The 25,754-nt window shown below is 41.5% G+C and overlaps 1 protein-coding gene across 3 annotated transcripts in view; it reads right to left on the reverse strand.

Annotated features, from left to right (window-relative positions):
- LOC143510356 (cadherin-18) overlaps positions 1 to 25,754 on the reverse strand; it is a 188,610-nt gene that overhangs the window by 48,042 nt on the left and 114,814 nt on the right. For 2 of the 3 annotated variants that reach the window (XM_076999620.1, XM_076999619.1), the window contains exon 2: positions 21,607 to 22,253. In XM_076999620.1, the coding sequence (XP_076855735.1) occupies positions 21,607 to 21,855 (249 nt within the window). In that variant the 5' untranslated portion in view covers positions 21,856 to 22,253. Of the gene's footprint in view, positions 1 to 21,606; positions 22,254 to 24,297; positions 24,350 to 25,754 lie in introns of those variants that run through there. The other variant, XM_076999621.1, reaches the window with a different exon arrangement.

Here is a 25,754-nt window from a genome sequence, read left to right on the forward strand (position 1 = left end):
GCATAAACATGACAAAATTAATATAGATTCAAACCGTACTCTATAGCAGCTGTTGAAACTAGTGACATGTAGCACATAAAACTGAAGGAAACAAGGACTAAAGTGGATTCTGAATTGAAAACAAGGTAACTCAGACGATATTGGCACAGATAGATCACTGGATTTAAAAAAACAACAGTGTGCACCCTAGTAAACAATCAAATAACAAATCTATCTTGCAGCATTTAGGACCCAAGCATTCCCTCGCTAAGGTGTTTCCATGATACAGGATGGAAGAGTGAGTTCCTGCTGAGATCTATTGATTAAACCACTGAGTGTGTTACTGTCACACTTCAAAGGTAGTGCTGGCTGCCTTTGTTATTTCTTATGTTCAGCTGCTGCGTCTAATCGACACAGTGCCACACACTGCCGTCAGCACACATTCACGCACAACTTGCAGTTGTTGTGAAAATATTCACACAAGATGCTGTCATTAATAAATGGAACGGCCTAAAAAAAAATCACAGGTAACTTCTAATAAATAACAGGTTTAAAAGCCTGCTCCACAAGCCGAAGTCTGACTATCAACTACGGGAAACCGTGGAAAAACTGTATCTGAGTCACTTCCTTCTATATTGCAGTAGATCTCTCTCCAGCTGACAGAAGTGAGGGACTGCGTTTATCTGTCTGTGTATGGTTGGTTTATACAGGCTGCAGTAGCGGGTGGTGGCTCTGATACAGCTCATAGTGTCTGGAGGGTAAGCATTATCCCCACGTTTGCATAAAAGGAGCCTCCCCCAATCCTGGCGGTCCGTGCCAAGACCCGAGGAGTAGCGGGGTAGAGCAGGGGACCGCGGGAGCTCCAGGGACAGAGCAGAGGACGAGGTGACTTCAAGGAGCAGGAGAGAGGGAGGGGAAAGGGGAGCAGTGTAGAGAAGACATGACAGGATGAGAGAGGACAGGGGAGGTGAGGGAGGACAAGGAGAGAGAAAGATAGAGGGAGGAGAAAGAGAGGAAGGGCAGAGAGGTCAGAGAGTAGGATAAACTCATCAATCAGCACCAAGCCTCATATTCACAATTAGCAAGGAGGGCTTGTGTGTGATTAAATCCTCTTCGGAGGAAAGTGGGGGTTGAGATTTAATCAGTGTGTGTGTGTGTGTGTATGTGCATGAGAGTGTGTGTGGTGTGTATATTCATGCACGTGTGCACGGGTTTCTTTATATAGTCCTTATATATGTAGTGGAAGATTGGCTAATTATTCTAATTCCTCTCACTTTTTTAATTACCTGATCGTGTCCATTTGACCAACATTGTGTCCACACTGTGAGTTTTCTTTATGAAGATAAATGCACTCAGGAGGTCATTATACTGTCACTGAAAAAACCCTGGGTCCTTGACTTGGGCAGAAAACCTGCTGGCATTTTTTGGGCTTTTTACTATATTTACTTTTAATATCAAAAGCTTTCTTTATACAGCCAAGGCCTAAATGTCACATTTTCATGAAGAACTGTTCATGAAAACAAAATAGCTATGCAACCTTCTTGACACCGATATTCAGAGAAAAGGAATAAGTGATGAATGATTAGAATGATGACTTTAAACCTAGGTTTTGTGTACCAAAATGTCTCTTCAGTATTGCGGTTTGGAGGAGGTGGTGGGTGATATCTGTGACAGCGTATTTCTCATTGTAAGGGGTCGCTCACCCAATAATGAACATTCCATACTGGATATATACTTGCATTCAAGCCATGAAATGAAAAAAATGGTAATTTAGCTGAAACCCCTTCTTCGTTTATAAAAACCCATCTTGTATCATTAAAAAAGAACTGGTTTCCTGATTCTGTCAAAGCTTCTTCCACTTATAACTGTATAAGTAAAACATTTGAAACCCCTTTTGTATGGTGGATGTTGCAAACTGCATTTGAACATTATCAGAGAAGAATAGATTCTTCTGTTCTAACCTGCTGCTTAGGTTACTGCCTAAAGCTTTTGAAAATATGACTGCAAATGTGAAGCCAGCATCAGGACACTGTTAGAAACATTCAGTCCTGGGAAGAAAAACTGGGGAACTGAAGAAAACACTTAGTAGTGAATACCTGACAACAGACTCTTCAAACTAATGAAGAGGTATTAAGGATTTGTAGAAACATGGAAACACCACTCTTTGCTTTCTAAAACGTCTCCAACCTTCACTTTAACACAACATAAAATGCAACAGAGAAAACAGCACAAAATTACCACTAACACTGTAAACTAGTTAATAGTCATAACCAAAAATATTTAATTAATTTTACTGATGCTGATTTGGAAAAATAATCATTCTCTTAAAACATCTTTAAAACCATCTTAGGTCTGTCTGTCTTGCGATATTTCTCAATGTTTTCATTAATATCTCAACAATAAGACTTCGTAGCAATGTGACTAAAACATTTCCTGAGACTGTGGAGTTTAAATCTTCTCGATAGTAGGAGTTATGAACAGTGTTGGGAACGTTATAGTTATTAGTTATAGTTACTCACTACTTGTTCAAAAATGTAACTGAGTTAGTAACTGAATTACTCTATAATAAAAGTATCTTGTTACCAGGGAATGTAACTATTTGCATTACAGTAAAAAAAAAGTATGCCAATGAATAAGGATTTTTTGAAAAAGCAGTGTGACGCGCGGGCTGGGCGAAGGATGAGACACGGAATCCCTCTTTTGCAACTGACGTCACTTTTAATAAACACGTATATTGCGCAATAGCGCACGTTAAACATACAGACTTTCAACACAACTTGCAGACTTAGACAACGACGAGCACAGGACACTGTGCGAGCGCACATTAAATAGACAAACCACATTAGCCCCACGTGATTACAATACAAGCCATAGGTGAGACGTATTATCACAGGACATAACCACCACCACGAAGTTCCACAGATGCAGACGATACACGTGGACAACGTAAACACACGCCCAATAGGGAGGGGCCGGGGTCCTCAACGTGACAAGCAGTTTTCACAGTCAGTTGAAATGAGTAGATCAGAAAGGTGTTTAACTTTTGATATTTATTGCACATCAACAGACCAGTGCAGGATAAAATCCTTTAAAATCCCAAAACTTTGTATAAAAAAAAAAAAAAAAAAAACAACAAAAAAGCAAAAGTAAACAGTTACACTATATAAAGTGCAAAAGTGCATTTACATCTGTCAAATTAAATAAAATTCTCTCAACCCGAGACAACTGATTTGTTCACAACAGAAGTAAACTTAACAATAAAACCTCTATTCTTAATTAAATAAATCAAATACCCAGTCTGGTAGACATTCAGGAACTTCAAGTATTTTCTTAATGTTTATATCGCCACCTTGAAAATGCAATTTTTTCTTCGGCTTGCTCCTGACTAGCCATTTCTGCCTCTTCTCCGTTTGTGTTGTGTGTCACTGATGTGCTTCGGCACACGTTTAAAAACACTGTGTCACGTAGGGCTCCACCCCTCTCTGCTATTTGTCACTCCCTGTTGTCCTGTTTCATGAGCCCGAGGCTCTGTTCGAAATAGCCTACTACATACTGTTACGGGCATCTGCGTTATCATGTCAGACCTGTTAATTCGGATTGCTTACTGCTGCGTCTTGTTTGGCACCGGCCAATGGTTGTGTCTGGGCCCTCTAATGGGGCGTGGTATGGGTCTTAAAATCAGGACAGCGCACACTGGTAGGCGAGACTTGCCTTGCAGATAGACTTGCAGCTAGACTAGCAGACCGACTCGCAGACTCGTAGAGCCTTGCAGACAGCTTTTTGACCATGTGCGTTATGATCCGTGAGAATGTTTTATTGTAAATCGCGCTAAGAGTGTTTACTTGACAGATTTCCATCCAGCGCGTTATGAGTCGTGAGAACATTTTATTGTATCTCGCGCTAAGAGTGTTTTGCCAGGTTTCCATCCAGCGCGTTATGAGTCGTGAGAAATCGTAGCGCGCGTTAAGAGAGTTTCCTTGATTGATCTTGACTAAGCGCGTTGTGAAATCCTTTTGATTGTAGCACGACGCGTAGACTATGATCAACTGTCGTTTTATGGACGCGCCAAGAGACGAGATTTTAGTAGCGCGTGACGAGTATAGAGATGGGCATGTTGACGGCAAATAGACTGAGATACTTTATTGTTTGTTTGGTTGGTGTTTGTATGTGATGTTTATGGTTTTTACTTTCTTATAAGTGGACAGTTTAGTTGGGGCCCTTACACTACATTCACGTAGGGGAACCCTTTGTTACAACACTAGGTTAGGGGCACGTGCCGTGTATGTATGTTATTGAGGTTAGGTTTGGCCAGGTAGGTTAGTGGTCTTATTTTTGTTTCTTTCCTTTGGCATGGTCCTCAGTCCACTTATAAGAAGTTTATTTGTTTGTCTGTTGTTCAACAACAAGTAAACGTGGCAATTGAAACCTTTGTGTCTGTGTCCTAGCTCTCGCGATTCACCTCCACCTCTCCGTGTCTTTCTTTGTTCGTTCGCCCCTACCTAGACAGGGGCGGGTCGTAACATGTGGGGGCTCGTCCGGGATTTGCATAATTTTGCATGTTCCCGCCCACGGTGTGGTGGTAAGGCGAAATGCCTGTTCTAGGCCGTGGTTTGCGTCTGGTGACCATATAGTGACGTGCTGCTGTTTGTTAGTGTTTCATAACCCATAGTCGGTAAGTTTCCCTGTGTTTTTTTTCTCTGTGAGAAAGCTGCAATGTCTCAATTTCAGGTCAGTACGTTCCTCGAGGCTCCTAGTTTTCAAGCATTGGATGCCTGCAGAAAGGACGATTTAATGGCATTAGCTGAGCATTACAACATTTCGGTTGTTCGCTCCATGTTAAAGAAAGAGATACGTGATTTAGTAGTTACCCACTTAGTCGAAGGAGGGATTCTGAGTACACAGGCTGTGGTAGACACGACGTGCGGGGCACTCCCTTCCGTTTCGTGTGGGGGTGGTGAAGCGGAGGACGACCCGTTGGTAATTCAGGACGCAGACATGGAAATAGCTGAGGGTCCGGCAGTGGGCGTGTTGCCCCCGTTTACACCTGGCTCACCGGTGATGAGTGATTCTCTGTGTGATCAAGAACCACTGGATTTGCGCTTGGCGCGAGTTCAGTTGGAGGCAAAAGAACGCGCTGAGGTGAGGAAGCAGAAATTCGAGTTCGACCTGGCGGTACGTCGGCTGGAACTCGAGCGAGAGGTGCGTTTACGTGAGCTTGAGCTAGGTGCCGCTCAACCGGTGTTTCAATCTGCCGCTGTAGCGCTGCCCTCTTCTCCTCCCGCCGTCACCGTTGGTCCAAACACGTCTCCTCTCCGCCTGCCTACACCGACTGTGTCTGCTGTGAATACGTCTCGATTGCCTGCATTTGATGTGAGTAAATGGATATCCCTGGTGCCTCCGTTTAGAGAAGCTGAAGTTGACACCTATTTTAGCGTGTTTGAGCGAATTGCGTTAACTCTTGGTTGGCCTAGTGAAGTTTGGTCCTTGTTGTTGCAATGTAGACTTGTGGGAAAAGCCCAAGAAGTTTACTCTAGTCTGTCGTTACAAGATAGCCTGCAATATGAGGTGGTTAAAGCGGCTATTCTACGAGCATATGAACTAGTCCCTGAGGCTTATCGACAACGTTTTAGACAGTTAAAAAAACAGCCAACGCAAACGTATGTCGAGTTCGGTCGCGATAAGAGCGTACTCTTCGATAAATGGTGTAGTGCAAATAAGGTGGTCGGTTTTGAGTCTTTGCACGAGTTAGTCTTGTTAGAAGAGTTTAAGAATTGCCTCCCTGAACGGGTGGTGGTTTATTTAAATGAGCGCTCCGTGACGACTGTTTCGCAAGCTACTGTGCTCGCTGATGAGTTCGTGCTCACGCACAAACCTGCGTCCAAAGTTGTTGGTGCTTGCCCTAAGGAAGAGAATACGTTGCCTACGTCGGGACATATGCGTCGCTCGCCGGTACGTTAGTCTCCGTCCCGCGAATGTTATTACTGTCACAAAACTGGTCATATCGCTCGAGAGTGTTTAATGTTGAAGCGAAAATTAGAGAGACAAGGGAAACCGCCGGGTGGCGGCTCTACTGGCGTTGCGTTTGTGAACAAGGCCCCTTGTAACATGTCCGTTAAGGAGTCCCCCTTTCAACCTTTTATGTCTAAGGGTGGCGTGAGTTTACATAAAGATGAGAAGACTACTCCTGTTCGAATTTTAAGGGATACTGGTGCGGCCCAATCACTGCTTTTAGCTAGCGTTTTATCTTTTTCTGCACAGTCTTTTAGTGGTTTACATGTTGTGTGTAGAAGTTTGGGGACACGTTACATTAAAGTGCCCCTCCATACTGTACACTTGAGCTCTGAATTCGTGGTAGGTGAGTGTACGCTGGCGATATGTGACACACTGCCTATCGACGGTGTGGATTTGATTTTAGGCAATGACCTTGCAGGAGGTCAGGTGTTTCCCAGCCTTGAAGTCGTAGATGCACCTGTTCCGAGTAGTATTGTAGATCCTGTTGTGTTTCCTGCATGTGCTGTTACTCGCGCTCAGGCACGTAAAAACGCAGATATTGATTTGTCAGATACTTTTCTAGCTGATGATCAGGTGGAGACTTGCTTTTCCAACCCTAGTGTCCGTACAAGTCACGACACTAAAGGGCAGGATCTATTGCCGACGATAGAGTGTAGTGCTGGTAGAAAACAACTTGTTAACAAACAACAGTTGAATCCTTCTCTTTCCCAGTGCTTGGATAAAGTAGGAAAAACAGTAGCTGGTGATAGTGGGTGTGGTTCTGTGTCTTATCACCTTGATCGTGGTTTATTATTGCGTCGCTGGATTGACATCAAGAATGCAGGTTTGCGTAGTGTGGATCAGATAGTGCTGCCTGTTGCTTATAGACAACACGTGCTGCGTTTAGCACATGACAGTCCGTGGTCTGGCCATTTAGGTATAACAAAAACATATGACCGCGTTTTGAAGTGTTTGTTTTGGCCTGGTCTCAAAAGAGATGTTGTTGCTTATTGTCGATCCTGCCATGTCGGTCAGTGTACTGGTAAACCAAAACAGGGTGTTGCTCCTGCTCCTCTTTGTCCAGTGCCCATTATGAGTGAGCCGTTCGAACGAGTAGTTATTGATTGTGTCGGTCCTCTGCCTAAAACAAAGGCTGGAAATCAGTATTTGTTAACCATTATGTGTTCGGCTACACGGTTCCCTGAGGCAGTTCCTTTGAGGAAAATTACAGCTCCCGTCATAGTGCGGGCCCTAATGAAGTTCTTCTCTCTGTTTGGGTTACCCAAAGAGATACAAAGTGACCAGGGTACAAATTTTACTGCTAAGTTGTTTCAGCAGGTGATGAGTATACTAAATGTGAAGCATGTTGTTTCCTCCCCATATCATCCTGTGTCTCAGGGTGTTCTGGAGAGGTTTCACCAGTCATTGAAAGCTGCACTCAAACGTTTTTGTTTTATGTCACAGAAAGATTGGGATGAAGGGCTTCCTTTTATAATGTTTGCGTTCCGAGGAGCTGTTCAAGAGTCTCTTGGTTTTAGTCCTGCAGACCTGGTATTCGGTCATTCGTACCGTGGTCCTCTTACTTTGTTTCAAGAGTTTTTACTGTCAGAACCCCCTCATAAACAGAGAAGGTCTGTATTGGAATATGTGTCTACTTTCAGAGACCGACTGTATCATGCATGGAAAGTGGCAAGAGAAGCCCTACAGGCCACTCAAACACAGATGAAGTGTGCATTTGACAAGAAAGCTGTTCGCCGTGATTTTAAGCCTGGTGATAAAGTTTTGGTTTTACTGCCTGTGCCTGGTTCTTGCTTTTCAGCAAAGTTTGCTGGACCCTATCAGGTGAAAGAAAAGTTGAGTGACACCAATTATGTAATAAACGTCCCTGAAAGAAGAACTGGCATACAGTTCTGTCATGTTAACATGCTGAAGTCTTATGTTTCTAGGGATCAGTCGGGTGGTGACGTTACCATTGAAGTACCGGTGTCTTCTGTGGGTCTGGTGGATAATGCTGGTTTTGCCGAGGTGGATGCTGCGTCATTGCGTGCCCGCGCTGTAATACCTGCTCAGCTGTCCAATACCCAAGCATTGTCTGCATTGCCATCAACTTTGGTGTATTTAGAGGAAGAGCAAAGAGACGACATTTTGGAATTGGTTCACAACTACTCACATTTGTTTAATGATGTGCCCACACAAACCACCGTAACCACACATCATGTTGAGGTCCTCTGTGACAAACCGGTCAAACAACACCCCTATAGAGCTAATGCAGAAAAGAGAGCTGCCATGCGGACTGAGGTGGAGTATTTGGTGAAGCACGGCCTGGCTAAGCCAAGCATTAGTCCTTGGAGCTCTCCTTGTATCTTAGTCCCTAAACCAGACGGAAGTTCACGTTTGTGTACAGATTACAGGAAGGTTAATGCACTTACTGTTGCTGATTCGTATCCACTGCCTAGAGTGGATGATTGTATAGACAAGGTTGGTTCTGCTGCTTACGTGACCAAGTTGGACCTATTATGTGAATATGTGAACACAATGTATTACTGATGTGTTATCTTTTTGGGTGGGGGTGTTACGGGCATCTGCGTTATCATGTCAGACCTGTTAATTCGGATTACTAACTTCTGCGTCTCGTTTGGCACCAACCAATGGTTGTGTCTGGGCCTTCTAACGGGGCGTGGTATGGGTCTTAAAATCGGGACAGCGGGCACTGGTAAGCTAGACTTGCAGATAGACTAGCAGACCGACTCGCAGACTCGTAGAGCCTTGCAGACAGCTTTTGACCATGTGCGTTATGATCCGTGAGAACATTTTATTGTAAATCACGCTAAGAGTGTTTACTTGACAGATTTCCATCCAGCGCGTTATGAGCTGTGAGAACATTTTATTGTATCTCGCGCTAAGAGTGTTTACTTGCCAGGTTTCCATCCAGCGCGTTATGAGTCGTGAGAAATCGTAGCGCGCGTTAAGAGAGTTTCCTTGATTGATCTTGACTAAGTGCGTTGTGAAATCCTTTTGATTGTAGCACGACGCGTAGACTATGATCAACTGTCGTTTTATGGACGCGCCAAGAGACGAGTTTTTAGTAGCGCGTGACGAGTATAGAGATGGGCATGTTGACGGCAAATAGACTGAGATACTTTATTGTTTGTTTGGTTGGTGTTTGTATGTGATGTTTATGGTTTGTACTTTCTTATAAGTGGACAGTGTAGTTGGGCCCTTACACTACATTCACGTAGGGGAACCCTTTGTTACAACACTAGGTTAGGGGCACGTGCCGTGTATGTATGTTATTGAGGTTAGGTTTGGTCAGGTAGGTTAGTGGTCTTATTTTTGTTTCTTTCCTTTGGCACGGTCCTCAGTCCACTTATAACAAGTTTATTTGTTTGTTGTTCAACGCAAAGTAAACGTGGCAATTGAAACCTCTAACTCGACCTAGGGCTTTGACAGTATGTATACTGTCTTCAATGTCAGCTATAGTAACATCTTCTGGTACCCCAATAAGCATAAACGCATGTTCTGGGTCTAGTCCTTCTCCTCTGGACCAGTTTCGTAATTCAGTAGCCATGTTCAGTGAAATATCCAAATAAACAAATATAACCAAACAAATAAACGAGCAATATATAGGTGTCTTTCACGTGTTCGTTCCAAACTGCTAGCTAACAGAATACTAAGCTATCAAGGCTGTTCAAATGAACGATTGAAATATCAATCCCAGCGGTGCCTCCATTTATGTAACACTCTGCCTAACGTCCTATACGATAAAGGCAGGGACCCGAGTCCCAACAGTAGTGGTTGCTAAAATCGAGTGGATATTCATAGACCTTATATTCACATAAACAACCAATAACAGCTCAATTCACTCTAAAACATGGGGTTTAAGGAACGACACATAAGCAGATAATATATGCAAAACTGTAGCGAAAGGTTTACTATGCAACATGAAGTAAAAAAAAGCGTGTTTACAAATTACGGGTTCCGCGCTACGATCAGCATGTGTGTTATGGCATGAACCTTTTGCCCCACAAACACGTACACACACAAAGACCGGCATAAACAAAACAAAGGTAGCAGGCCTGAACCGTTGCTTGTGGGCGTTGAGACTAAAAACTGTACCGCCACTTCACTTACTAACTGTAAGCGTTGCAAGATCCAATAAAGGCATACTCGTACTCACGGCCAGTTGTGGAAATCAAGTCCTGATGGTAAGGAAAAAGCGTCGTATAGACCTGATGGATGTCCGCGAGGCCCAATGCGACGCGCTTACAACAGATGCCCGTCCAGGCAGGGAAGTGCAATCAGTTGTCTGCGAGGGTCACCCGGCCATCCAGGAAAACGATCAGTATTCCAAACGATGAGCACAAACAGTGTCCCAAGTGGTATAACTGTCCGTTAACCACTGTCCGTCTCAGCAAAACTCGCTACCCAAACCTACCACAGGGTTCAAAAACCACACTCTCGTTCTTCCCAGTCACTCCCTTATAAGCCAACCCACCAATCCCGTTGCAAGAAAAATATCAAACATCACAACAGGAAAAACATCAACCGCTTCACAAAGACACACCACATTGCACAGAACAACAAACAACAATACATATAGACAACAATAAAACTCAAAATCAACCGGGTTACACATGCAAAAGTGCTGAACGTGTCATAATCTCTAAGGCATCATTTTACTTTTTTTTTTTTGTTGTTAAATTTTGGTAATTTTATCCTAACTTGATTAAATTATACGCAGGTTAACATTCAGTTACAATAAGAAAGGGAATTTGTGAAGGTTTAGCTCAACCAATGGTCTCAACCATAGGTCAGAGGTGCGTCTCATGAACCTTTACTGTAATTGGCAAACATTTATAGACGCTAAACACAGCAGTATCACAAAGTCTCATAATGGAAAGACGAGGCCATGTACAGGGTGAACAGCCAAGAAGAAGAGTAGACTGCGTGGTGTAAGGCTGACGGGACAAAACAGCAGAGGTGGAGACTCGAGTCACATGACTTGGACTCGAGTCATTAATATTAGGACTTTTGACTTGACTTGAAAAAATATTCAGAGACTTAGACTTGACTTGGACTTTTACACCAATAACTTGGGACTTGAATTGGACTTGAACCTGTTTACTTGCAAAGACTTACCCCAAATCTAAATTTTAAAACGCATATTAATATTTATAAAGTGCACCCCATTAATTTCATTTCCGTCCTTCTGACGCAGACCGGTGTTACACCAGATTCTGTGACCGTCGAGTTTTGTGACCACAGGGGGCGCTATTTCACAGTTTCTGTTCAGAGGCACAAACGCTTTACGAATGCTACGTAAACTACGCTGATGCACTTTCTTTACTCAATTTGTTGGTGTCCATGAGCCAAAATATGACAGATGTTTATATTTACATTTTATCGTCTCTTAATTACATAAATGTACTTAAACAAGATTTACCATCCCCTCACCATTGCAGCCAACAAAGAAATCATGAATGGGATGTACAGGTGAGCCTTTTTAACTGGGGTCACCAATTCTGACAGCAGCCATCAGAATATGTGACCCCACTGAATCTCCAGATAACAATAGTACACCGTGACCCCACAATAACAGAAAACAATGAAATAATAACCCTAACCTTTTATTAGTCTATATTTAAACATTTTATCCAAATGTTTAGAATAACCATTCGTAATGACAGCATCTTGCTTATGATGATGCTTACTATTTTTGTGTAAAATGATGTAACGAAACATTCTTGTTTAAGTACATTTATGTAATTAAGAGAAGATAAAATGGAAATGATCTGTCATCTTTTGGCTGGCGGACACCAACAAAACAAGTAAAGAAACGCATCAGCGTAGCATTCGTAAAGCGCTGGTGCCTGTAAAAAAAAAAAAAGACTCGAAAGGACTTGAAATTCCAAGTTTCAGACTTGGGACTTGACGGTTGCCTGTCTTGACTCGAGACTTGACTTGAGTTGACTGTCTTTGCTTGAGACTTGACTTGGGACTTGAGGATAAAGACTTGGACTTACTTGAGTGGTGTATGTAAATTGTTGACGGGGGTGGGGTGGGGTGAATGCATTTTCCGTTTGTTGTTGCCATAGAGGCGATCCCCAGCATCGTCTTGTTTTGAGTATGGGGGCCATATAGGGTATCAGGATTATCTCATAGGGGTGGCAGAGGTTCCATTTTCACACCTCAACAAGAGGAGGGTGTATGTGCTCAGGTTGTTTTGAATGTGTAGAGTAAGTTTCTAATTTTGCAGTTTTTCCAGTCAGTTGTCTATCTTTTCTGAATTTTAATCAGATTTGTTTTTGTCAACAAATTGCAGTGAGAACAATATTGCTGTACACATTTGATTCCAGTCCAATTTCTTTTTCAGTCTCCCAAATACAGTCAGGTGTGAGTTTGTGTTCTGTGTAAGTCTGTATTTTGTGTGTAACATGTATTGTTTCATTTGATATACCACCGAATGTGCAGCATTCTTGAAATCAAAAGCTTAGCTAGTTTCCATCAGAATATACTTACAGTCTGCACTGACAACATGACTAAGTATTTTGGCTGCCTTGTTCATAGGCAATAGCACACAGACTAGATACTCTGATGGCACTGACAAATTGACTGACCTAAATTTTTGCTTTTGGGACAAAAATAAAGAATTTTGAGTGAAGTATCTGCTTTTGCAGGTATTTCATTGAGTTTTGCTGTTTGCACTAACTGCAGTTGTTGTGATGTTACCCTTAGGCGAAATTATGCATAAGCATGACATCAGTTTCCATTCCTACGCAGACGACACTCAGCTATATTTATCGGCAAAACCCGATGATTTAGGCGCAAACAGTAAGATTGAGAAATGTGTAGAAGAGATAAAACATTGGATGGCATGTAACTTTCTAGCACTAAATGCCGATAAAACAGAATTGATAATAGTTGGGTCTAGGGCTGCGAGAGACAAGATACATAATGCAGCATTGAATCTACATTCTTTTACTATAACCCCCAGCGCAGAGGTAAAGAACTTGGGCGTCACAATAGACCCAGATCTCTCGTTCGATACACATATTAATAATATAACTAGGGTAGCGTTCTTTCACTTGCGCAACATTGCCAAAATTAGAAACATATTAAATATTAGTGATGCAGAAAAACTAATCCATGCATTCATATCCTCTCGTTTAGATTATTGCAACAGTCTCCTAGCTGGATGTTCTGGTAAATCGATAAACAAACTCCAGCTGGTTCAGAACGCAGCAGCACGAGTTTTAACAAAAACTAAAAAGTTTGATCACATTAGTCCCGTACTATCGTCATTACACTGGCTGCCAATTAGATTCCGTATTGACTATAAAATACTTTTATTAACATATAAAACGCTGCATGGCTTAGCTCCAGACTATCTTAGTGAACTTATTGAACAATATAACCCAGCGCGTTCACTTCGCTCGCAGGACGCAGGGTTATTAACTGTTCCTAGGATCAAAAAGATCACAGCAGGTGGAAGAGCCTTTTCTTTTAAAGCTCCACAATTGTGGAATAATCTTCCTGCCTCTATTCGGGACTCAGACACAGTCTCAATGTTTAAAACTCGATTAAAGACTCATCTGTTTAGTTTGGCCTTTGATTAATCTGTTACATATTTACTACATCTCGTATCTTTTCTCCGAGGTTCACCTGGAGAGTAACATTGCAGTCGGAGCCTACAATACCAGCATCGCTGCTCCGACACGGAATGAAAGCCTGGCGTTCATCAACAGACATTTACAGTGACAATATCATAACCCAGAACTTTCATTTTTACCTTTACTTAGTCTGATTGTGTGATTTGTGTGTGACTTGTGTATTTGTCTGTATTTTGTGTAATCTGTGTGTTAACGGGCCGCCCAATGGAGGATGGGTTCCCTTTTGAGTCTTGGTTCTCCCGAGGTTTCTTCCTATTCCCCACTATCTTAGGGAGTTTTTCCTCGCCACTGTCGCCCTTGGCTTGCTCATTAGGGTTCTGGACCCGTAGTATTGTTAACCTTTTAAATCCTGTAAGGCGCTTTGTGACAACATGTGTTGTGAAAAGCGCTATACAAATAAACTTTGATTGATTGATTGATTGATTGATGCCAATGTAACTCATGATGTGAGAAATACCAAATTGACTGAGAAAAACTAATGTATTCTTATAACCCCTAACCCCCAAGCATTTCCTTCTCTTTCCTCTACGTAAGGAGGAAACATTCACATTTATGCACGACATCTGTTGCTAGCTAGCAAACGCTAGGTAGATGCTGCTTCTGTGCAAAATTTGTGTAATTGATTAATAAAAAAATATGCGTAGCTTCTGTTTTTCAGTTTTGCCAAAATGTACTGTTTATTATTAGTAAATTAATATTTAATAATATCGTCACGTTACGGCGGGCCCCTTACTGGTCGCCCCCGTCTACAGCGGCAGCTGTCCTGTCACGTGTTGCGTTGTTTTCGTCCCTCGGGTGGGTGGAGCCCGTGATCCGTCTCACCTGAGGGTCATTTGTTCGTCTATATATGTCTTGTCTTTGCACCAGTTGACCGCTGGTTATTATATCCTTAATTCGGATCTAAGTCACGGGTTTTTGGTTTGTGCACTTTCTTCATTAAACCATCCTTCTTCCCTGACACTTAACGTGATCGCTTCCATTTTATTTTGCTCACCCTGCCTGTCACAAATATAGTATAGATATAGTATAGATGAATAGATGTTTTGGCCATACTGAACATTTTTACAGAATTCTATACTACTTTATTTTTTTCACTACTTTTGTAAGGCATGCACTTTTGCAAAACCTATTTCAAACATCAACATGATTGATTTATTTGAGTAAAAGTATGTTTTCATATGGGATATGAAAATAATTCATAAATCTTACTTTATTGTACTAATTGTATTTATTTATGCAGTACTCTAGGTCTAACAGAACCTCATTAGTATGAGAGCTGATATTGCTGTGAAACATTTTGATAATAAATATTTGAATATATGGGTATAAGTATGTTGAGGAGCAAATTTATGAAAATATGATTAAGCTGAGAAAAGGCCCTAAAGGCTGGATTATACTTTCGCATCTGAACATAGAGAGTGGTGGAAGTGTAGTTGATTCATTCATTGCAGTTTTTTCAGTGTGGCAGTGTAAAGAAATACCACTGCAAAACAGGTGAAGGAAAATGTACCTGATGAATTTTGGATAAACTTGAATATGCTTGAAATTGTAACAACAAACAGCTATCTGACTGGATAGTTCGCTTGTATTACGTTTACAAATACAAGTGAGAAACAATGCCTCTTGTAATTCCAGCACGAAAGTTGAAAGAATGTTGAGAGACGTTAAAATTGTGCATTTGAAAATAAACTACAAACAAATCAATCAAAACATATGCTACCTTGGTAGCTAAAATAGCTACCAGAGCAAATCCTAACCAAACTAACATATGCCAACAAGCTTGTGTAAAACACATATTCTACTATTACCAGACATGATACCATCTCTTAAAAGCCATCCCTTCCATGACAGGGCAGTCATGGCCTGGCGGTTAGGGAACTGGTCTTGTGACTGGAGGGTCGATTTCCAGACCTGAGGCCATGACTGAGGTGTCCCTGAGCAAGGCCCTTAACCTTCAATTGCTCACTTGTATAAAAAATGAGATAAAAATGTAAGTCACTCTGGATAAGACGTCTGCCAAATCCCATAAAATGTAAATGTAAAAGCACAAACAAAAGTATCTTTCAAAAGCAGGATTATCTGGCTAGCTAACCTTAAACTATATGACAAAAAGTATATGGACACCTGACCACCACACCAAAATGATCCTGTTCGATACCCTATTCTGTAACAATTTCCGCTCTTCTGGTAAGACCTTAATAATGGAATATGTCATTGGGAATTTGTGTTTGTCCAGTCAAAAGAACATTTCCGAGCTTAAACATTTATGTAAGATAAAAAGGCCTGGCTAACGTCTGGAGATTCAATTAATTTCAAATGTGTTCAGGTCATCAGGTTTGTTTTGGGTATCATCATCTTTATTACCAGTTATCATGGTGGAACTTGAAACAGTTGACACAAAGTTAAAAGGATATAATGCTATAAAACAGGGGTGCCCACAGTTTTCAGCTTGCGAGCTACTTATAAGATGACCAAGTCAGAAAGATCTACCGGGGTGGCGGCGAACGTAATTTGTTGAGCGGGGGGGGGGGGGGGGGGGGTGGCGGACGTAATTTGTTGAGTGAATTGCAGATTGGCTACCGTTAATGTCAATCCAAATACAACCGTCAGTGCAGATGTGCGATTCATCTACTACTATTTTATGTGACGCGATCTACGCACATTCCTTCGTGATCGACCGACACTTCCTTCGCGATCCACCGGTCGATCGCGATCGACGTAATGAGCACCCCTGCTATAAAATGTCCTTATATGGTGTAGTATTAACATCTCTCACAGGGTTGCCAACTTTTCAAGATTGGGGGGGCGAACGTAAATTGTTACTGGGGCGGTGTAAAATGGACACAAATTAAGTATTATATCGCGATTGATCGATCGCCAGTGGTTGGCGCCAGAGCGAACTAGTAACTCATTGAATCATAGATGTAGATCAGAGATAAATAAACTAGATTTTTTTTTCGGCATGAGAAATCGGAAGTGTGGCGTGAGAGCGTGTGAAGACAGTCAAATGCGTGTGTCTCACGCTCAATGCGTGAGAGTTGGCAACCCTGCTCTTAACTTGAAGTAAGGGGCCTAGATCAAAATGTGAACTGTCACTCTACTCAGATTTTGCTGTTGGCACCATGCATTCTGTTAGGCAGGGTTATGCTCACATCTGGCAAACCCAGTCTATCAAACTTCCAGTGAAACATGATTCATCACTCCAAAGAACATATTTCCCCTGTTCCAGTCCATTGATCACTGGCTACTTCTGTTTCACAATCAAAGCACTTTTTGTTTACATTGGCAGAGCAGAAATGTCCAAAACTACTTTGTGCTAAATGTGGCACATGTCAGTTTTAAAGTTACTGAGCTATTCAGTTTCAGAGGCATCATGCCCATTTTTAGAAGTTGCAAAAACTCTGCAAAAAGACTTATTATACCTCTAGGGGGCAACAACTCTTTGAGCTCCACTGTCACCAGTGATATGAGCTTGCATACTCCCTACCAAGAGGAGGTCAAACATTAGCTAGTTAAAGTTACCATTGTGTCAATTTTAAGATAAATAACAGTGAAATGTACCATAGTGAGGAAATAGCTGAGGTATAATTGGAATAAAGTCCTTCGAGGTATCCAGTTATACAGAGTTAATTGGCTTGGTGGAGAAACTCCACTGTCACATTGTGGAGTTCTTTACTTTCTTCTGCCTCGTTGTTTCATTTTTCCACTCCGTCCCCTGGCATTGGTCTAGTCTTCCCAATTCCCTGGCTATGGTCTAGTCTTCTAGTCAAGCCTTTTGGATTTGTATGTTTAGTTTGAATGACCATTTTATGTTGTTTTCAGATTTCTAAATTCCATATGTGTTGCTTTTCCATTTAAGCTAGGTTTGTGTTCACAACAAAAAAAAGAGTGCCTGTTCAGGATGAGCCATTCTACCCAGAATGTTTGGACAGACTATTTGGCTAGATGCTTGACTTTATACACCTGTACCAGTGGATTGTACTCAGTAATTAGGGGGGTCCACTTATGAGGGGTCCTGAACTATTAAAATGCTAATATAGTCTTGTAAGCTAAGCTATCTATGTACATTTTAATGCTAGAAAGCACACAAGTGGACAGCTGTGTGAATGAATCACATTCAGATTTTTATTGTTCTTTCCTGTCCGTCAATTGTAATGATGTAATGATGGTGATCATTCACTTGTAATAGTGGGGATCTTTTTTGGTATGTTTTTTTTTTTATTTCATAGCCTTACCTGCTATAATAGTGATTCAGAAAGTGAACAGCTGGAGCTGAAATAAATTTAGGCATAGGCTACTAACACATATACCGTTTATACTGCATGCAAAAGTAACCATGGTTACCTGGAGTGGTGAGGGCACTAGATCCCCTGCCACAGAGTGCTGCTTACTAAATGTACTGAAGTGACATTGTACACAACTCAACACAATCGTTTACACTTAATTATTCCAAAAATACAATTAAGTATACATATGGACAGACATGTACAACCAATACATCTTTTTATTTATACTTTGATTCAGTCCCGACTCTCCTGTTGTATTTTATTTGTTCTTTTATTTTGCAGAGATAGGTACTGTATGTTGTGATTCAAGATGATTGCCACAGGTATTATACCATTTATAATATGCCATTGTGTATTATAATAAGCATTTTCCTCACCAAGTTGCTAATATGACTAAAGGATGGATAACAGCTTGTCCTGGCTGTCTCGATGGTTTTTCATATGCATTCAGCCAAGATTGTCTGAGGGTTAGCAGATTCCATTTGTTCGTGTTATATGGCCTCCTTCAGCAGAACCCCTGCAGTGTTTGGATTACAAGGCTTTTAACATTTGGAGTAAGGCCACATGCACCTTCTCTCAGATGCCACATGTGTGTTTGCCATCTGCATGACTTGGACAATTCACTTTAAAGCAGGATCCCACTTGTACTTAAAATACTTATTCTTCTTACACAATACAACAAAGTCATCTTACGCTGTGCCTGTAGCAGGATGATGAATCTGTATTAGATGTAAGTGTGGATCACTTTCAGTCCAGTGATAATCCTTACTTCTGTTTGCAACAATTATATCATAGTCCATATGATCTGACACAAGAATGAAATATTTGGGTTTTATAAAAAAAAAACTACTTTAATGTCTTCAATTGTCATACATTTGGTTGTTATGTAATTTTACTAAATTAGTACAGACAAAAAAAGAAAAAAGGGCCTTTGTCCACAGCAGTAGGGCTGTATGTGTCATCTCCAAGAGACAGTCAGTTCTCAGGGGAAGCCCTCCTGAGCTGTATGCATGCAATAGCATCTTTTAATTAAGCAAAGACACACACACACACACACAAACACACACACAAACACACACACAAACTGGAGGTGCTGGGTGCTAAAGGATTAATTAGATCAAGTCTTTCCACTATCTAATTAAGGGTCATTTGGCATCATGGCCATATTTTTTGCTGGCCCCTGTGATAACTGCTCTTGTAATTAAACATGAGGAAGCTAGAAGAGCTAACGATTAGGGACTTATTTAATCCCTCATAATGGCCTCTGTTTATTCTTAATGGCATGCTTTCATCACGGATTAGTGCATTCTGTTGACGTTGTATTTGCATGCCTCAATTTTGGAACTGTGTGTTAGTGGGGATGAAGAAGAGCTACAGACCAGGGCGGCTTCTTGTCTCACCTCATTGCAGGCCTTCAGCCAGCCAATCATGACCCTGTAAAGCCAGCTGCTATGCAGCTAGCTCCGGCCCATGAAAAGTAATTATTATTTCATGCTATTAGACGCCTGATAAGGTTCCATTATTCGAGAGTGCAAATCAATCAGAACTGTCCTGCTAATGCCCTTGTAGCACTCCAGATGCGATGTCCCAGCTACGGTATGAAAATGTTTTTCATCCGTCCCTTGGGATTTTAAGTTTACTCAAGCATTTTGAAGAACCGGTAATGCTTCATTTCATGAGCAAGCAGAATGTAAGCAGATTCATTAAGTCAAGGCAGTGTCCCAGCTAATGCCTAATGCATTAATTTGTCGCTCTATGTGTTTGCCACTGAGAAAATAAAGTTTATGCAGAAATACAATGTGTTTCATCCCAACCCTTTCCCCACATACATTTTGCATTACATGTTACATCACTCTCTCCAATAATGATCAGTGCCACCCCGGTGCATATTTCTACACTTCGGAAAATAAAATAATAAGTTAGGTAATAACTTTCATAAAAAGTCATGACTTAAAAATATCAATGTTTAGTGGTCTGACTGTGTGACTAGCTGAGAAAACAAAGAAGAACTTTGCTGACCTGCTGAGTTGATCTTCACTTCAAAGAGCAAACCAGATGAAGTCAGACTGCAAAGACGTGCGACACTGCACTGTTCTTTCTGTATTGTTCTGTGGGTGCCATGTAAGGGAGTTTAAAATGCATTTTCAATTTGCATAAGCATCTCGCTGTGAAAAACTGTCAGTCATGTATAATATCTGAACTAGGGCTTGATTGGTGGAGTTAGAGGTACTGAAGAAGAAAGACCACCATAGGCACTGCAGCCTCATCTTACCAATAAGATGCAAAAATGGTATAAGTACTGACGTTAATGTCTGAAATTATCATTTTCTATGGCCTCCATTCTTACCTCTTCTTTCATCTGGGCAGGCAAGAAGCATTATAGCCTTTTCCTTCAAAAGAAGATGCTTGCAGCAGATATTTAAAATGTAATTTTTGCAAAATCACACATTTTGCACAGGCATGATGCAAAACAGACAGCCTGGCACAGAAGCGCAGACATGTCACTCAATATTTTCGCTCTTCTTGAGCAAGGGAGAGCCAATTGAGATTGAATACTTCCAGATGTCACAAAAATGTGAGATGACGGCAGGAATCATGACTTATCACCCAAACTGTCGTAATCGCAAGGAAGTTATGTGAGCCACTGGAGACATCTTTTTCAATAAGCCAAAAACAAATAAACCCTATGGATGTCCTGTGCATCTGCTTCATTATTCTGTGACAGTACATTTAATGCATGGCAAAGTTCCCGTTCTCATCTCACGCACTGTTCCCACTCGTTAAGAGACTGTGTTCTGATTTCCTTCAGACAATAAAGGAAACTGTCATGATTGATCAAATATGTGCACACAGTGAAAATATTTATTGCTACCTGATGAATTGAGATTACAATATTAGATTATATTTCTTGCATGTATTATGCTCATTTTATAATTTCTTCTAAAATGTATTTGGCTTAATATCACTGTAGACTGATAAAGCCACCTTGTAACAGACTTACATTAACTTGTTCTAGATGTCTGAATAAGCAAGTCTGCTGTGGTCAAACAGTAAATAGAAGCACTTTACCAAGGATTTAGAACATAACATTCATTGTAACCAGTTCAGTATATCAATATGCTAATGGATTCACAGCCCTATTTACCAGTTGGCACAGACAAGGGAGCCATGTTTCACAAGGCCGCCAGGGCTGAGGCAAACATGGAGAGCAGACGTGTGTCCGACCAGAATGATGATGGCTGTCAGAACTCAGACTCAAAGCAATAATTCATCGGACCCTTCTGAGCACCCAGCACCACATCCTCTGCAGTAAGCTAATTGGATACATAGATGTTATCGACCAACTGTTGCACAAAAGTGATGAAATATGGGGTAGCGAATGAGAAAGAAGTGACTAGATTTGCAAACTTATCATGTATGAACATCTATGCATAATGACACCTTTTCCACCATAGCCCACGGGCAAGCTAATTGTATGAACTTAACCATAATCTGTTTCTTTACTGGAAGTGACTGATCATTTAAGGCTTGATGAATATGTATTGTCTTTTTTGTTTGTATTCATATTTGATCTTTATTTGGTGTCCAATTGTTTTTTGCTTTGACATATCGAACATCGATACTAGTTGCTTGACCCATGAGAAAGCCATCAGACCACAAGCAATAAGAGACACGCTTACCTTCCCCACATACTGTGCCTCTGGGCCCATGTGCTCCTCCAGGACAAAGAACTGGTTCCATATCCAACCTCGCTTTGGCCTGTGGTGGACCTCGGTGTCCCCATCTTTAGTCTGATTGTGGTTATGGGTCAGGTTGTGGTTCCTGGAGATCACTTTGGCTTGTCCATGGTGGGTTGCCCCATAGCTCCTCTCCAGGAAACAGAGACACAGAAGCACAGGACACAAGCACGAAGTGGTGCTCACCTTCATGATGATGAGAGAACAATATTCCCGGTATTCCAAATTACAGTGATTTCCAAAAGTATCACAATATTCCAAATAATTGCAGTATTCCACAAGTATATTCCTGTGGATGTAGGAATCTTCTGTCCTCCTCAACTGCCTCTATTTCCTCTACCCACTCCTGCCAGCTGCCGTCTCCTCCTTCAGCGGTCAATAAGAGGGGCTAGATCCACGCAGAGAGAGGGCACAGGCCAGAGGTCCAGACGGCTGTGAGCATGCTCATGTTTCAGTCGTCCATCTCACCAGGGCTGCGGAGGTGAATTTACATAATGGAGTCCAGGGGAGTTTGATTCACCAAACAGTTGCTGTCGCGTTTAAAAAGGTTCTAGCAGGACTGTGAGGAGACATAGGCCATCTTGTGTTTTCTGTAAAGCAAAGGAAAATGAGGTTCTAAGATGATCGTAAAAGACAGCCTCATTTCATAAGATGGACGTTATGCATACACATATTCATAAAACATCCAAGTATCTTAAATTTATCTAAATAAAATATATATTTGAAAGCTTAAGATGACTCACATATATGGCAATTACATTTGTAACTACCCACCTTTTACTGTAATCAAGACTACAGTATAGTAAGAGAATATGGGATTTGTGCTGTGACAATCTGAATAACAACGTCATCAGTGATAAATGCAAAGTTACCGTAACAGAAAGGAATGTCTTAACAATAGAAAAAGCAATAGACCAATGGTGTGTATGGTGTGACATGAGACTTGCTGGTCACACCTTTGAGAAATGACTAGTCCTCAGAAGCATAACCAAGTGAAGGATTGGAAAAGAACTTTATTAAACCATGTAACTTGTGAACATTGCTATACAAGTAGAAAAAGGGATGCTAACAATTCATATATGTGAAAGCGGAAAATTAATTAAGGGACCACACGTTCCCTTGTGCTGCTGTTGCCACCATCATTTGTCAGCAGAACAAGGTTTACTGAAAGTGCATTTAAAAACAAATGAACAAACAATAAACTATCGGTTTTTTAAAGCTGAAACATATAATTTCCTGATACAGCTTGAAAGACCACATATGACTTGAAAAGAAAACACATTTACTAGTGCAGCTTGTTTTGTACTTTTGTACGTTTTGTATCTCCAGAAGTGCTAACAGAAGGCAGCGATTTCCAGATCATGGATTACAATTCTATGGCCATCGGCTTTTCAGATTCTTCACTGATCCCTGAGTCTCAAGAACCCTTTCATACAGAGCACAACATGATTCAGTTGCAGTCCCTGATATGTGCCAAGGTTTCTGCACCAGGCCTAATTCCTACAGCAGACCACTCCAGACAGGCCAAGGGGAAATGGGTCTAGAGAAGAAAGTACCAAGAAAGGTAACAAGAAAGTTCATGGACTGGAACCGGGACAGAGGGAGTGTAGAGAGAAGGAAGTGAAGACAGGTTGTGCCGGAATAAAAGTTTCCTGCATGTTTTCTAGCTCTAACTGAACTGTAACCAGACTGCCAAGGGTGTCTACTCAAGAAGTATAGGAGTAAATCATTAATTTAACAAAAGTGGAAAAAAAAAAACAATTCACATTTTACTCAGGAGACTTGTACCAACACCTTTGTGATTCCCAAATATTTAATTGCCCAGCCTTTACACCAGTTTGTTACTTTTGTAGGAATAACAAATAAGGTTGGCAGGATTAAGGTGACATTGAGTAAAACAGGTATTGCCAATTAGCATGACATCAACATTGAGATTCTGGATCAGACACTGAAGTGTAATGGCCCCCCATCACAGAGGCCAAGCACGGCCAGGCTAGGGTGTAAAGTTCACCTCGGTGTTGGCAGTGTGAGTGTAGGACCTGCAGCGGCCAACTGTGGGGTGGGAAGGCTGGCGGCCTCTGAGGTGTTCTTTTGTCAGCAGCCTGTTGGTCTGATTATGCTACTGTTTGTAATTAAGACGCCTCATCTCCTCTACCCTTTTCCATCCCCACCACAGCCAGCCTCCTGTCTGACAGGCCTGCTGAATCTCAAGCAGAAGACAGGTGCAAGAGGAATCCCGCTTGCCCTCTTGTTGTGGTCAACAGGATTTAGATTTTAGATGCTAGGGCCAGCAGATTGAAAGAACAATATCAGTGGGGGTGAGGCAGGAGTCAAGGGTGTGTGTGTTTGTGTGTGTTGGCAGAAGTCAGAGTTTGATAGCTTCTCTGACTAGAAGAAAGAAGGAAAAGGTCATACACACACTACAGGACAGAATAGACAGACAGACAGACAGACAAAGATAGATAGATAGATAGATAGATAGATAGATAGATAGATAGATAGATAGATAGATAGATAGATAGATAGATAGATAGATAGATAGATAGATAGATAGATAGATAGATAGATAGATAACTAATTGGGAAAGATAAGATATTTCTTTTAGATAATGCTGGTAATGAAAAACTAACATACCAATTCAGTGAAAGAACAAATTCATTTCCCCCTTTTGCCTTTTCCAGTTATCAAAGTAGTCTGAACAGAAATAGAAACAGAAGTGAGAAGCTTGTGGGTGCTGAGTATTGACACAGTGAGGTGAGAAAAGTCTCGTGTTTCTCTACATTCTGCTTATTGTGGCTAATGTATGTACACTTGCTGCCAAACAGTTTTTCAGGCTCTATCATAAAATATACACAAATAGGTGGGATGAGCATGCTTACACACACACACACACACACACACACACACACACACACACACACACACACACACACACACACACACACACACACACACACACACACACACACACACACAGGGTAGGGGATGGGAGTGCTACACAGCAAACAAATCCATGCAACTTTGGACATTCATCCAAAATTTTGAGTGGATAACGTCTTGTTAAAGAGCAAGAGTGAAAAAATATATTAATAAATATATTTTGGTCATCTGTGTCCAGTCAGCATCAGTGGCGATGCAGGCAGGAAATGGCACTTCTCCTCCGTACATTATAAAAAAGGGAGTATGTAGCTGGTTATTCATTATGTCTGCGTCCATGAGCGAGTCATGTCCTGATTGCCTCATCCTCCACAGCTAGGACCTCCGTTGCTGCTCAGGAACGTGCTTCAGGAGGTTTTCCTCAGAATGTTTTTACCTCAGGTTGAAAGGCGCAATGAACGTATTGGAGAGAGTGTTTCTTTCTCTTTGAATTTTCTTGTTGCGGAACGTATGTTCGAGGAGACAGCAAATCTGGAAAGAACCAGTAAAGATACTGTGTACCATTCAGGTCTGTATTTTAGATATTAGGTAGGATTTACAACAGCTGTGCTTTCAGAGACACAAGCATAAAAAGTACTCATGGTGAAATGTGGATGCGTCAACGCTCTATTGAAGATGAATCATGATTATTCACCTGCTTTCACCACCATCTCACCTCTGTTCCTATCTACTCACCCCATTTACACAGCCCTTCGCATCCTGACTCCTCTTCAACCTCTTTTTTTTTCGCCACTATGTCTTCCACATCCATTTATTTCAATATTGCCTTCAGGGCCTTTGACCATGCTCTTGAAATGCAGGCCTTTAGTGTTCTATTTCACAAAGCATTTCTGCAGAGTAAAAACTCTGCATTAAAACACACTCCTGTAGGGGTTAAACTGAGATCAAAGGAGTTGCATTTTATTAAGTTTGAAGTCAGATCCCAATAAGTGACTCCAGTGATTTCAGGTGACTGCTCATTTAAACCTGCTTGCCTCCTGTTCTGTCACTCTCTAGAACCTCTCTAGGTCTCTCTGTATGTCAGCTCTGACACTTCCTTCTTCTGGCACAAACACTCCACTCTCGTACTTCTGCACAGCCAGTCTGCTCTCTCCGCCATCACGCCTTTCTTTTCCAGCCATCTTCCCTTCTCCTTTCAATTTTCCCCATGCCTC

Source organism: Brachyhypopomus gauderio, chromosome 3 (genome assembly GCF_052324685.1).
Source record: "Brachyhypopomus gauderio isolate BG-103 chromosome 3, BGAUD_0.2, whole genome shotgun sequence".
Taxonomy (NCBI): domain Eukaryota; kingdom Metazoa; phylum Chordata; class Actinopteri; order Gymnotiformes; family Hypopomidae; genus Brachyhypopomus; species Brachyhypopomus gauderio.